General features: G+C 35.5%; 1 protein-coding gene and 1 long non-coding RNA gene across 2 annotated transcripts in view; one reads left to right on the forward strand and one right to left on the reverse strand.

The window, feature by feature from the left end:
- LOC128086655 (uncharacterized) overlaps positions 1 to 14,585 on the forward strand; it is a 631,060-nt gene that overhangs the window by 401,452 nt on the left and 215,023 nt on the right. The window lies entirely within an intron of this gene.
- Positions 1 to 14,585, reverse strand: part of THBS2 (thrombospondin 2) — a 31,903-nt gene that overhangs the window by 1,233 nt on the left and 16,085 nt on the right. The window contains exons 14-21 of the mRNA XM_052695235.1: positions 12,299 to 12,406; positions 10,516 to 10,675; positions 8,930 to 9,048; positions 7,534 to 7,768; positions 4,188 to 4,415; positions 3,468 to 3,739; positions 2,519 to 2,616; positions 349 to 488 (exon numbers count right to left, since the gene is read on the reverse strand). Coding sequence (XP_052551195.1) covers positions 349 to 488; positions 2,519 to 2,616; positions 3,468 to 3,739; positions 4,188 to 4,415; positions 7,534 to 7,768; positions 8,930 to 9,048; positions 10,516 to 10,675; positions 12,299 to 12,406 — 1,360 coding nt within the window. The remainder of the gene's footprint in view (positions 1 to 348; positions 489 to 2,518; positions 2,617 to 3,467; positions 3,740 to 4,187; positions 4,416 to 7,533; positions 7,769 to 8,929; positions 9,049 to 10,515; positions 10,676 to 12,298; positions 12,407 to 14,585) is intronic.

Genomic DNA, 14,585 nt, shown 5'->3' on the forward strand with positions numbered 1-14,585 from the left:
CTTGAAAGAGGAGTGATCCAGAAGCAGCACTCTGCCCGCAGGACACATTGAAATAGCCTACAAAGGAAAGTGGATATGCAAAGAAAATTCTAAGCGTGTATCCCACTCAGAGATTTATCTTATTTTTTTCCAGGTGGGCAATATTAAACATCTGGGTTTTATTATTCAAATTGAGATTACTACAGAGGCAAAGGGCATCCATGGTATTTCAACAAATAGGTTCATGACAGGCTGTAAGATTACAGATTGTTTTCAGTTAAAGGAGGATATTCTTCATTTCCATATTATATGCTTGTTCCATAGGATATCAAAGGCATCAGCATTTTCCAGACATTTTCTGTAACTAACCTCTGCATTCATATTTGAGGTCAGAGAAATAGACCATTTCTTGAGAGAAGACAAAAAGACCTAATCGTCCGCCAGCAAAGGTTGTATCATAGATTGGTCCAGAATCCACCATGACTTGCTTCCCTTCATACACTAGAACTCTGTATAAAAAAAAAAAAAAAAGTAATAAATTAAACTAAGAAAATGATGGAGTGTCCATTGCTAAAGGATAGTAATAGCTTCCAAGAATTAAATCAGAATTAATTTTAGCTAGTCACCAGATAACTACTTCATTGTAAGGATCACTTCTCATCTCTATCTCATGACCACATGGCTGGCAGCCACAATACATTAATCAGAAGTATTGGAGCTGTTCTGTAAGTAATTTTATGCACACCATCTGCAAGAGATTTCCCAGTTCTTCATTTAGAACAGTTCATACCAGGAGACATGAGACATTGATAAGCCTCTATCCCTGTGAACTCAGAGGTTAAAACAAAGTTGTCTTTACAGCTATGTGAATGACTGATTTATTTACCTCTTGGTGCAAAGGCCAAAGTCACAAATTGGAAGAACCATCCCTTTAGAGTCAAAGAAACATTAACTGGAGCCATGCTTAATTTTTATTTCAGACATCTTAAGCCTTTAATGAAAGCTGGAAGAATTTGGACAGAAACAGCTGAATTCACAAACTGGAAAAGGAAGATTTATTTTTTTCTTGAGCATCTGAGACACCCACCCAAGAGCTAAAAGAACTCTTCATTTTCCTTTTCTACCAGATAGGTTGTAGTTCCTCTCTCTTAGACTTTCTACTTCTCACCTCGGGACAGTCAAGGTTCTTAAGTTTTCAGTATCTTAAAATAGCCAAACATGAAGTGAGCTTATGGTCTATTGATTACAGCAGAGCCAAAAATACTACACAGATCTAAATATGTTAATATTAAATTGCTATTTCTGTACAAACAATGTAGTTCCATAATGACGTGGGATAAAGAAGGTTGTTGTATTGCTAACAAGTGGTAAAGCTCAACAATAACTTGAGGCATCTACATCTACACCTACAAGGCGCCTAACCCTTAGATGTAACCAGTCTTGGTTGTGCAGGAAAACTGTTGTGCTGCTTGGATATAAAAGCGGGTAAGCACCTAGAATAAATGCCTTTTGTTCTGCACCTGCAAACAAGTCTGCATGTCACTTGCCTCTCCAGCAAGAGAACCTGGGGAAGCCTTGCAGCATAATGAAACCACTGAACCCACTTCTATTTATTTCCTATTAAAAAATGCCCTAAGTAATGAAGGAATCTAATGCTCCAGATCACAGAATTCTTCATGCTAGACTAATCTAGTGGGATACCATTTGAAATATATTTTGTCTGACTCTAAGTAGATTCTACAAAAAAGGACACAGGCAACAGCAACATGAATGAAAGAAAAAATAAATAAATAAAATCAAGTTTCTCTTTTACCTGTATCAGTATATATACTGCAGCATGAAGACTTAGATGAAGAAATATTTTTCCTGAAAACTGGATAAAATAGACTAACTAAATTTGTCTACATTTCAACATCCCTACTCATACTAAACACAAAGTAACAAGACCTCAAAAGATCGGGCTACCTCATTGAAAAACACATTTTATAGTTACAGTACTTAGTTCAAGATAAAATTGAGACAGTCAATGTTCATTCCTTGAATGTTCATAATATCAAATATTAGTAAACTAATATGCCATAGCTCCTTGTTATGTGCATTGCAGATGTGCTTATGGCTACTTCTTCACTACTGGAGACAGGATGCTGAAATAGACAGAAGGTTGGCCTACTTCCCTGTGGCAATTCTGATGTTTCTAATTAATTTCATTCTTTCAAATTCCAGAAGCTGGGAAGGAATCTCATGTTCTAACCTTGCTTTGAGTTTTTCTTAGGAAGTTTCCATTCCTTTGCAAGAGAGCCATTGAGAGAGATTTTTAATTTATTTTTTTAAAATTTAAGAATGTTTAGCTGATGTAAATACCCACTAATTGAACACATCTGAAAGGGAAAATAAGTTAACAAAACAGTTCCCTAAACATTGAAACAAACTGTCACGTAAGCATCATTATCAGAGCTAGCACAGAACTTGAAAAAATAGCTGTTACATCGGAGACCAAAGTTATGCTATTAAAAAATAGAGGCACAGAAATATTTCTTACTTTATTAGTCCTGTTTTAGGCCTATGAATCAAATGCCACCTGTATGCAGTATAATCTTTCCAGCCAATATTCTTAGGATCGTGCCATAAAGTGCGCACCTACATTAGGAACACAAATGCTGTATTAGAAACACTGTGATTCAGCAACTATGCACCCACTACAGTGACAATATACAGACACAGATTATTTTTGACAGAGCATGAAACCAAAAACAGTATTTAACTGTGTTATGTTATGATCAGCATACTTCTTCAATTTATTCTTCTTTATCAAGAGTAATGAAAGTTCACTTCTTTAACTATGTAGTCTCGTCCCTGTTTGCACATAGACATCCACACTGTAAGATCTGATGTTGCTTTTCCTATCCAAATGACTCCTCTGATTAAAAGGGGCCACAGCTTCACAGTTACTGCCTTTAGATTATTCCTTGAAAACTCTCACACTTGGCCAAGGCCTCATTCCTCCAAGAACTCCAAACTGTGAAATTTCTATTCATGTGCAAAGCTCCATTAGCTTCATTTCCAAAAGGCACAAGATTCTCCTGTGGCCGGGCCCTCCTTGGAACAGCAGTAATTTTTCTTTTCTTGCTTTTTTTTTTTTTGTTCTCACTGGTTGCTGAAGCATAAACCCAGCTTAATTTAAACAAGCTGGAATGTTGAAGGATCAAGTGCCAATACCAAGGTCACAAAGGATTTGTGGAGAACTGAGATCTTTTACTCATTTTAGGATCACACCACACCCTCCCTTTTACACATGTAATTTTTTCCATTCATAATTTTTATATGTGTAATGTTCTCTTTGAAACAAGGCAAGCGCTATTACATGTGAACTGAAAAACAAATTTGGTTTTTTTTGTTTGTTCGTTTCTTTGTTTGTTTGTTTTTTTGCAACAATTGAGGTGTTAAATGATTCATCATGCACCACAGAGCTGAAGTTTTAAATCTCTCACCTGTCCGGGGGTGTTTCCTGTATGCCAAAGAGCATTTCTCAAGTGTTCACCAGTACCAGTTGTTGAATTCACTACCTTGAGCGACACACCAGAATAGCCATAAGCCCTGGTGGGTTTGTCCTCCCAGTATGTCTGAGTGACTTGCTTCCACATTAGAACATAAAACCGACTGCTGGACTGGTAGCCAAAAACAAAGCCAGCATAGTCATCATCACGGTCTGTGTTAACATAGAATGTGCCACTGAAGTCAACAGAGCTGAACTCATCATAACCTGGGAGAAGACACAAGACAAGAATCATTGAGTTACAACACTGGGTCTGGTCACCAACACTTTGGAGTCTTAGCTTTGATTCCGACTTTTGCTTTTTCTGTTTCTAGTCTCTAAGAAAGGTGGTATTTTCACTTGCTTATCTACCCTATGGAGACTCTAGAGAAAAATAAGTAATTTACCAGAAGTGGTAAAGGCAGCAGGTACTACGCTTATGTCAAGTTCTTCAACTGGATATTTCACCTGTGTTACAGTCAGTGACAAGCTGAATGGTTAACAAAATCAAACAGCACTGAGCAGTTTTTAATTTGGATGTATAAACCTCAAGTTTCAGTCCCAACCTTGGAACACTAAAATATATGATCATTTTTATTATTATCTTCTTGATCAATAGATCACTGCTTTCTTCCCCAAAGATGCTGGCTTACTGATCTGATAATCTGATACTCACCTACAGCTATTCCAGGATCAGAGTTGGCAGTCTGCACCAGTTCCTTGCCTTGGTGGCGAATAACCCAGTTGGGATCAATCTGAGCTGTTCCCTTGGGGTCCAGAGGGACCATCTGGAACTTTCTGAAATCAGTTTCACTGATGGCATTATTTTCAGGACATACATCAAAAATATCCGGAACATTGTCATTGTCAAAGTCATCTTTGCAAATATCACCTCTGCCATCACCTGTAAGTAAAAGCAATAAGGAAATGCAATTGTTAGCAATTTAACCACACTATCTACTGCCCTGGTACTAATGGAAGAAATTTATGATGCATATGAGTGTATCATTTTCTCGTTCTTCAAAGAATGCTTTACACAGAGTTTCATCCTCTAGAAGTTCATTTCAAATGAACATTTGATATGTTGCTGGTAATTACTGGAGTAAGTCATCAACCTGGATCCAGGCCAAAATTCCTTCTAATAAACACATCCCATCAGTGGTTCATGACAGTGATCAATCTGGATGCTAGTCTATATACAGCGCTTCAGAATCAGCAATGGGAAACTTTGAAGTTTCCTATGCTGATATAATTCACTAACACTTGTATTATATTTTCAGTATGATTCAGTCCCAGATCATGTCCCATCTCTGGAGGCATTCAAGGACAGGTTGGACCGGGGCCAAGGCAGCCTGATCTGGTGGGTGGTGTCCTTGCCCATGGTGGGGAAGTTGGAACTGCATAGGCTTTAAGATCCCTTCCAACCCAAGCCATTCTGATTTTATAATCTGATGCAAGACCACATTTTAATATTGTTTGAATTAATTTATGCTGCACATGCTAAAACATTTGTCCTACTGCAAATTACTAAATCCCTATATAGTATCGAAGACTTTAAGACTTTTTAAATCTGTCTGAAGATTTGCACAGCAACAATCCACCCAGTGCATTTACAGTAACATATGTAAACATGTTTAGTTACTCTTTCACTTCTGAGTAGAACAATCTGTTTTAGATAAAAGATAGCACTTTAGGAAAATGCAAGAAAACAAGGAATTACAATGTACAGGAGGACTAGCCTTGGAGATATTAAGTTGTCATATGAAACAGAAGAAGCTTTTTAGACGATCTAAAATGCATCCACGTAGTGCAGCTACAGTTACTACATTCAGTACTAAAATAAATAAATACCTTCTTCCTTAATTTACACATGATATTGGTAGGAAATCAGTAGATGCATTTTGCCAGAAATAGCAAGTGATGAAGGAAGGCATAAAAAAAAATTCTCAGCAATGAAGCCACTGTCAACATATGTGACATACATATTAATTAAATAAAGCACTTGAAGAATAACTTAGGAAAGTACAAAAACAAATTCAAAAATATCTGACTTTTACAGCAGAAACAACTGGATATTAAACTGGATACTATTCTAAACTGGAACTGCCAGCTAATTTATTTCTATCTTCACAAGTCTGTGCATCTGCTTTTTAAAAGGTATTTGTGACTCCTTTAAGAAATTGGGAATTAACATAATGGAAAATAGCAATGATCCAACCAATTCATTGTGGAGATACTAATAGATGCTACACAGTCAAATGAAAAGCTGCATTACTATGCCTAATGAGCACAGCATTTTTCAAGTACAAAGCTTTCAGAAAAAAAGTGGAACAAGAGTTAGGCTACAGCCAAAAAGGGTAGTTAGGGAAAGCTAAAGAGTTTAATAATTCAAAGACTTTCAGTAGTTCAGCTACATTGTAAAATAGTCCAACTTCTCACTCTGGCAATTGGCCCTAAAGAACACAGAATCCTGACCAGCTGTTTGTCCCTGCACCTGTTTATCTTAGCACTTAAAGAGAAAAAGTGAATTTCCAATTGTATTGCTCTTGCCAGTATCAAAGAGTTAATCAAAGAGTTCTTGAGTCATAGGATAATTTAATTATTCACTGAATACCCTGCTGACAGCCATTTGGTACTGAGCTGTTGATGACAACATTGACTATGTCAAGAAGAGTTAGAAAGCATTTGTTTACCCAGCCACATCCAACAGTTCTCTCAGAGGCCTCATCTTTAAATGATGTAGTTCACATCGTCAAGAGCATGGGAGCATATTTTGGCTTTATTTATCATTTTTCCAATATTTCTCTTGGGATTGCCACTGATGACAGTGATGAGCTGGCTAAATTGTTTAAAATTTACTCTTTTTGTAAATACTTACACCAAACACAATGCATACTTACTCAAAAGACCCAGGTGACAGCTAAAACAAATTACGCCAATTTGGAGGTACCCTTATTTTGGAATATTTCTATAAGTAAGAGGTTTTTCCAGAAACTAGCAATTACAAAGATGTTTCTATTACCTGATTTGACTACAGGGTAAAGTGCTACTGCTGATACCAAACAAACCGGTTGTTTCAGACATCAGCAATTGTCTTACCAGAGAATCACTCAGGACACAGATTTTGTCTTTCTAAATATACATAAAAACGTATTATGTTGGTACCAAATTCTGCTTTCATTTTCACCAACATAAGTACACAGTGACTCCAGTAAATTGTATAATTCCGAACAGAAATTGCTCAAGTATTTATTTAAAGGCTAATTATTGAAGACCTACAACATTCAAGGTTTTCAAAGGATCAGATGCTTCATAACTGACATTTGTGACTGTAAAATGTCACTATTTCATTACTGAAATACCACCAAACACAAAGAAGGATTGTTGGAAAGTGCCGAGCAATGTTTTTAGGGCGAGAACTGGAGAAGGGAAGAATTGTGCATCTATTTCTTACACAGTGACACATATATTACCAAAATATTTTTAAAGCTACTCACCTATAAACTGATTTTGAGAAAAGCACCTAAGAAATACATACTAGAAAAATAACTTAAAATCAATATTAATTTTTGAGTTAAACATTTAAGTAATAGACAGCCTTTGGAAAAAAACAAAACAAAACAAAACAGCAGTGGACTGTATTTTTTCTATATTAATTTTCAGAAAACAGCTTGTTTTGAAAACAAAGGATATCATTCTTCCATTTCAGTTTTAATTTTAAATGTCTAAAGTTTCCAAGTTTTCCTCTTATATCTCATTTCAAGACTAAAATAAATACGAAAACGCTCAAAAAAAATTTGGACAAGTATTTACCTATAAATACACAAGTGTGTTCAAGACCCTCTCAAAAAGAGGTTGTCTAATTTGGCCCAGAGCTAGAGCAGTTCCATTCAATTCTCAACTGACTGAACTGTCGTAAGTTGGTTCGTTCTCAAGAGACTTCATTTTCCTAAAAAATTAATACATCAAAGACAGAACTGGATACTAAGGACTAAATTAAGTTGATGTAACATTGTTCTTACCATCAGAGTCCTCCTGCTCAGGGTTATATCTGAGGCGACAATTGTCCCTGTCATCTGGAATACCATCATTGTCATCATCAGGATCACAGGCATCCCCTTTACCATCTTTATCATGGTCAGCCTGGTTAGCATTGGGAATGTAAGGGCAGTTATCTTGATTGTTCTGGTGGCCATCTTCATCAATGTCCTCATTGTTGTCACACTGGTCACCAACAAGGTCATTATCTGCATCAGTCTACCAAAAGAAGCAAGCAAGTTTGTGACTTTTATTAAGCACATAAAATACCAATAACAGTAGCCTGGTACTTAACTTTCCAAAATTTCTCTTCAAGACTTCTCTGCAGACAAGTGGTACTGTGATGATAACCATGCTTGAAAGTAGAAATGTTATTTTGAAAGAGTATACCTACTTATGCTACTGTCAAAGCATCAGACTTGGTCTCTAACCTATTTCCAGGGCAGGTCTTTGGCCATGACTGTCATTGTTTTCATTCTACAGATCATGTGGGAGTTGCAGTCCAGGCATTTATCTGACTGCTTCTATGACGCTTGATGTTACTTTCCTGCATGCGGACCAACAAATCTAAGCATACTAAATAAAGCCATGAAGCTGTTCTGACTTGTCATGGGGGAGTGTGCATGATAGCATGCAAGTCAAAAGACAAATATTCCCTCACGTCAATTTGTTATTCCAAGATAATTCAGTTCTGTGTAATCTGTGCATCTCACATATAATCCAGATTGATACTTTTTTTTTTTTTTTTTTAATAATTTGAAAGACTGCAGTTGAACTCAGTTACATTATGAATCCTACAATCAGGCAAATTCATTATCTCTGCATTGTTCTAAATTCCAGAACATTAACTGTTCGAAAAAAAAAAAAAAAAAAAAAAGTTTACTTCCCTTGTTCTTACCTTTTACCCTTCTGAACTGTTCTGTATCCTTAGACAAACACTGGGGTTTCTACCAATTTGCTTTCCTGGCCATTTTCTTTTGGGCAAAGAATCCACAGGAATAAGAACCATTTTATATCACTCAATTTCCAAATCTATAGCCACACACTAATAACTTAAAATTGTACCATACAAGAACCCTGTGGTTTATAGGTGTGAGTAAAGCAAGGCGTGTTTTACCCCAGAGCCTCTCCAGCCCCAGTAGCTTTGTCTTGGATTTCTATATCTGAAAGTGCATCTTTAAACGCTTTAAATCAATGTTATTTACTGCGGTAAGAGCAGACATGAAGATATTGGGTGCATGTATGCAGCACGCTTCCTTCAGTCTACCCGTACTATGAAATAGCAAGAGAAATAGCTTCAGCTATTTCCTCAGATATTTTTCTTCTTTTCTTTGTCCTTGTTCTGACCTTATCATTACTTAAGCAGTACCTAACATTTACCTGATCTGGATTATGCATTAGCGGACAGTTATCACACTGATCACCAACTCCATCACCATCTGTATCACTCTGGTCTGTATTATAAACGTAAGGACAATTGTCTCTTTCGTTAAAGATGTCTGTGGGGAAAAAAAAAAAAGAATAAAGAAATCAAAATGGTATGACGTCCAGCACAAATAAGTCATAGACTCTACAGTCATCTGTAAAAAATAACAGTTACAGAATTCATAGACTCTCTCATTGCTACAAGGTAATTCCTGCATCATGAAACAGTGAAGAGACTAATACTAAAAAAAACAAAGATGCATCAATATAACTTTTCTTTTTATGGTAAATACTCCTATATGCATTTTTTCCAGCATATTTCACTAATGGAAGGGCTAAAACTTATGACTCTAGCTCTTTCTCATAGATTCTACATTCCTTGAACAAACAGCTGAAGAGGTGGGGTACTTATTAATTAATTTGATTTGTATTTCCTTTGCGAACACTATAAGGAATGGCAAAGAATGCATAGTTATATCATGGTGGAATGTCTGAATAGTTTTGTACAGAAACAACTGCATTAGCATCCAGCTGCCTCAGCACTGAATTATTTCATTTTACCAGAACACATGCAAAATTTATTGTACTGCATGCCAAATTTTCAATAGAAAATGTTCCCTCAGGAAACCTAATTATACAATGGACAAAATCAAGATATATAGGCCTATCTGTCCAAAAAGGACACAAGGACATTCTCCTACACTAATATTCCCTGGATATTTCTGTAGTCTTTAAGCCAATAGCATACAATTACATTCTTTTTACCAAGCAGATATGCAGAAGTCCCATGAGCAGTACTACTAAGAACCTGATGATATGAAGGATGAAAGGAGTCAAAACATTTAGAAGATCAGTTCAGCCAAGCAGCCAAACATTTCTATGTTTGCTGAAGGAAATCCAAAACCAGATTTCTTCAACTTATAATATTTGTGGTATTTTTTAATTTATGAGAATCCGTAAGGATACTGATTTTAAAAGAATATTTAAATAATTTTCCTGTCCTTATTCTGATGGAATATGGTTCACACAGACATATACTTGTACATGAATTAAACACCTTTAGTAAAATTACAAGGCAAAATGAATTGCATATTTGGATTCCTATGCATTTTGCAATGTTTCCATAAAGAAAAGCAGATTAATTTTTTACAGATATTGTCTTAACTGGGTGGATATTCAAGTCTTTTCTCCCTCCCTAAAATGTCAAAAGGAGAAAGGTCAACAAAACTTTTACATTAGACCCAGATTACTTTGGATTACAGATGAAGAAAAGACTTTCTTTATAAGATTATGTTGACAGAAGACTTGCTGTGATTTATTCTTCAATAGTATTCACTATATTCAATAGTATTCACTGTATTCCTGTATTCATTTAGGGACATTATACTAACACATGACAAAGGAACCTTAGTTTTCTCTGGCATTTTTGAGCAGTTAGACTTGATTTTATTTCACATAGTAAAGCAGGCAGCTTGTCTCAGTGACCACAAATCAAAGCGTACTCATAGCACATAACTTAATTCTCAAAACCAAAAACATACCATCTCCATCAATATCCACAGCACATGAGTCACCCTCCCCATTATTATCTGTGTCAATCTGTGCAGGGTTGTGCACATAAGGGCAATTATCACAGCGGTCACCAACTTCATCTTTGTCATAGTCAAACTGACGAGGATTGAACAGAAGAGGGCAATTGTCCTAGAGAGAAGAAATAAAACATTTAAGAACATAAATCACAATTTGAATTGAGGTCACATGAGCATTTGGTGGTAAATCTTCCTATTCATCTTGGACAGATGAATCAAGACACAAATATGTGATTTTTCCACTGGACAAACTGTAACTAAGCTGAAAATCATAGTGCTAATGGGATGGTTTCTGGACAGCCAGGCTTACTGTGTGTTTTGTGTTTTTATACAAGGCATGCTAAATGCATACTGTGTATCACTAGAAGAGAAACACATTTTAAATTGGATCTGTACTCCATAATTTCAATGAAAATATCTCACTGGTACATGCAATTTTTTCAAAAGCAGGATGTGCTGCAGTATCAGTCCAATGGCAGCAGCATTTTTCTTTGGAAAAAACAAGAATTAATACTCTGACTTTTTTGGAGCAATCTAGTATCAATATTCTGTCTGAAATCAAATGTTTTGATTTTTAATTTCAAACAAGAATTGATTTTTGTGGGTATATTGCATACGATAAAGTATAAAAGATGCTAAAAAGCAAAATTTAAATGAAATACTCTTTGATCCAAAATATTTTTCCCTAGAGCCACTCCTTTTAGTGGAACTTTTAAAATTACATCTCAGTTCAACCCCTATGCTGGAAGTCTGGTACAATAAGATTTCTTATGCTTCATGCACCTTCAAACTACAAATGGTCTTCTGCACAGCCCTGAGGAAGTATTCTGTGTAGAAGTAAAGGATCACCAAGCCAAATCAAAGCAGTGGAATTGAGAAGATCAAACTTGTGGAATCTAAAGGGAGTAATTTGAAAATATCTTTATACTACTTTTCCTCTGTGAAAACAAGAAACAACCTTTACCAGGAAACTATTTTTTAGATCAACATTTCAGATTCCTCAGACACACATTTTATACACTGAAAGAGATGATAGAGGACAAATAAAAATTTTATACTGCGCATAAAACTGAACTAGTAGTTACAGTCTAGCTCAGAGCATCTAGGCTTCTTGTGAAGGTAACTGAAAACAACTATAATTTTTTAATAGCAGTTCATGCATCTTAACCTAAACATATTCAGAAAAAGCACAATGAAAGATACTCCTGTCCATTTGCTTAATGTAAAGGAATAAGAGGTTTAGATTAACCACCTATCTTTCAGGTAACACAACTATACAGATTTCAATCTTGTGGGCATACTTAAAAGATGAAAGCATGAACAAGGCTTATTACTTTCCTCTTGTCACTTCTCTTTTATGCTCTCTATGTTTATAGTTACATTACCTATTATAACTTGTTTCCACCATATATCAGGTATCTATCAGCTTTTAAAATAAATAGAGCTATCATTCCTCATCACAAAATAAAGAGTTTAATTAAGTTGTTTTCATGTACACAACTGAACTCAGAGCCAATATAGAGAACTTAGCTCAGCCTCAGGTTCCCTGGGTTGTTTTGCTCTTCCCAGTGTTACATCTCATTTGATGCAACAACTTTACTCTGCAGCAGGTATCATTCAAGGAAAGTAGCGCAGAGTAACTTAGCTGAAGCTCTGAACAATAATCAAGTCATCACTTGTAATTAGAAACGGATGTTTATGTCAAAAGTACGGAGAACACAGAAACGCATCTTACTTTGTCATCTTCAACACCATCATTGTCATCATCCTCATCACAGGCATCTCCTTTGCCATCTTTATCAAAGTCTTCTTGGCCAGAGTTAGGCAGGAGGGGGCAGTTATCCTGATCAAAAGAAATAACTGATCTTTACATTATGTCAGAATGACTTGTCTGGACAGAAGTGCAGATATGGTGCCACCACCACAGGCTAGAAAGCAAACAGTCATCCACAAATACTTTTTAAAGGATCTGTGTTTGTTGCCAAAGATAGTAGTAAATTTGCTGCCTTCATATTGTACAGTAAATGAAACGCATCTGCAAATCATTTTGTTTCCCAGCTCTCCTTCTGTAAAAGGGATGTTCCCAGTAAATTTTAGATGAAAATCTCTAGCAAAGAACAAACACACCACACGCACACACGATCACTTACATCAACTTTTTATAGACAGCTGGTGATGTATGTTTGAAGATTACATATAAAATGAACAGGTTTTTTTGCCAGAAAAATACACAAGCCAGGAGATGATCTTCAGAAACAGCTGTTCATATGGAAAGTTACTGGAATGAAGAAGTACGGAGCAATAAGGAGAACACTGTAAGCAAGGGTTTTAGAAAACGGGCCTTTCAACTGTCCTAAAAAAGAACATCTTTGCTCTCTTGTACAGCCAGAGCTTTGAAAACAAAGTAAAATGTATTTATTTTGTACTGGAGCTTTGCAAAGAATTATTATTTTAAATCAATAAAGCTGTATTTTTAAAGTGTAATCTAAGATGTAAAACCTTATCAAGTATTTCCATGTTTATCTCACACCAAAACAGAATTTGCCAACAGACTGCAGAAGTATTTTTTGTAATTCACGAATATTCCAGTAATATTCCCCGTCCCTTTTTTTTTTTTTTTTTTTAAATCTCAGCAGTTCAAATAATGGAGACAATTCAAGGAAGAAAACTGTAACTGTTCATCGTAAGTATGAAAACCATAATGTAACTCCAACCTTTTCATGGTACGTTTTTATCAAATAGTTGTAGATGGCCTTGACTGTCCAACTCAGTACTGATTACTATCAATCCAGTAATATGAAATGATTTTCTATTTCTTTATGTATTTTTGGGAACAGTGAAAAAAATAAAATAAATAATTTAAAAAAAAAAAATCAGTCCAAGCTTCTTCAATTGCTTTCCATGTTTGCATCTACAGGTTTGTTCATCTGTACTCTCCATAGAATTGAATCCAATTTCATACAAATCTAGTAGTAGCGCAAAGACCTCAAGGGTAGCCAGATCCCATAAGCTTTAGGAAAAAGTAGCTATGTAGAGGAAAGAGATCAAATCAGTGCACTTAAAAAGCCTCTTACTAGCTATTAAAAAGAAGACTTAGACACATCACTCTTCGCTCCAGGGAACTCAACCTACCAGAAACTAGGTTTCTTTGGTTCATCTGTTAATCAAGTTCTGTGTTGGTACAGTAACAACGAAAAAAAGATTAACTATCATATGAATGAGAAATAGATTTACATTAACAAATATTGCTAAGATTTTATTATTATTTACAACTATATGCTTTATGAGTATAGATTTGCTTAGACAGTATGTAAATTTTCATACAACAACAACTCAAAGTAGTTTTTGGTTGCCTTTTAGTAAGTAGGATATTTTGTAATGAATACAACAATCCGAAAATACCTAGAATTTTCAAGGTGTTTCATACCCTAAATGTTTCTACTAGATCAACACACAAATTGAAGAAAACATGAATTAATCAATTAATCTTTGGAACAGGTTTTTCTGAATGGGTTCGGTATGTTGGGCACTTAGTAAAAATTAATCATTTGTGTTACATCTGGAGTCAACATGCTGCAAATCTTGATGACAGGAACTAAGAATGAGTATGTGAACTGCAATTGCTGAACTGGCTGCAAACACGATGAGCAGACATCAGTGAGGATGAGGACATTCAGTGTTTGAGCCATATTTCCTACTAAAACTCAAACTCCCTTGTGCTAAAAAAGGCCAAATTCACAACTTCAGCTGGATTAATAGAGGTAACTTCTGACTCTCTTAAACCACCTGATTTCAAACTCTTGATTTGTATTCCTATTGTTAACAACAACAACAAAAAAAAAACACTCATTTTTGCACTTCTTTTTCCCTTTTTTTTTCTTTTTTAATTTAACATTATTGCACTTGTACTTCATAACAATTTAGAGGTAGATTGCTTTAACTTAGAGGGAGAAACCAAAATGCTTCCATTCTGGGTGAAAAACAAACAAAAAAACCCACAACAAATCTGAAATGCTAAGTAT

The sequence above is a fragment of the Tympanuchus pallidicinctus genome, unplaced genomic scaffold (genome assembly GCF_026119805.1).
Source record: "Tympanuchus pallidicinctus isolate F22 unplaced genomic scaffold, pur_lepc_1.0 scaffold1, whole genome shotgun sequence".
In the NCBI taxonomy this organism is placed as follows: Eukaryota; Metazoa; Chordata; class Aves; order Galliformes; family Phasianidae; genus Tympanuchus; species Tympanuchus pallidicinctus.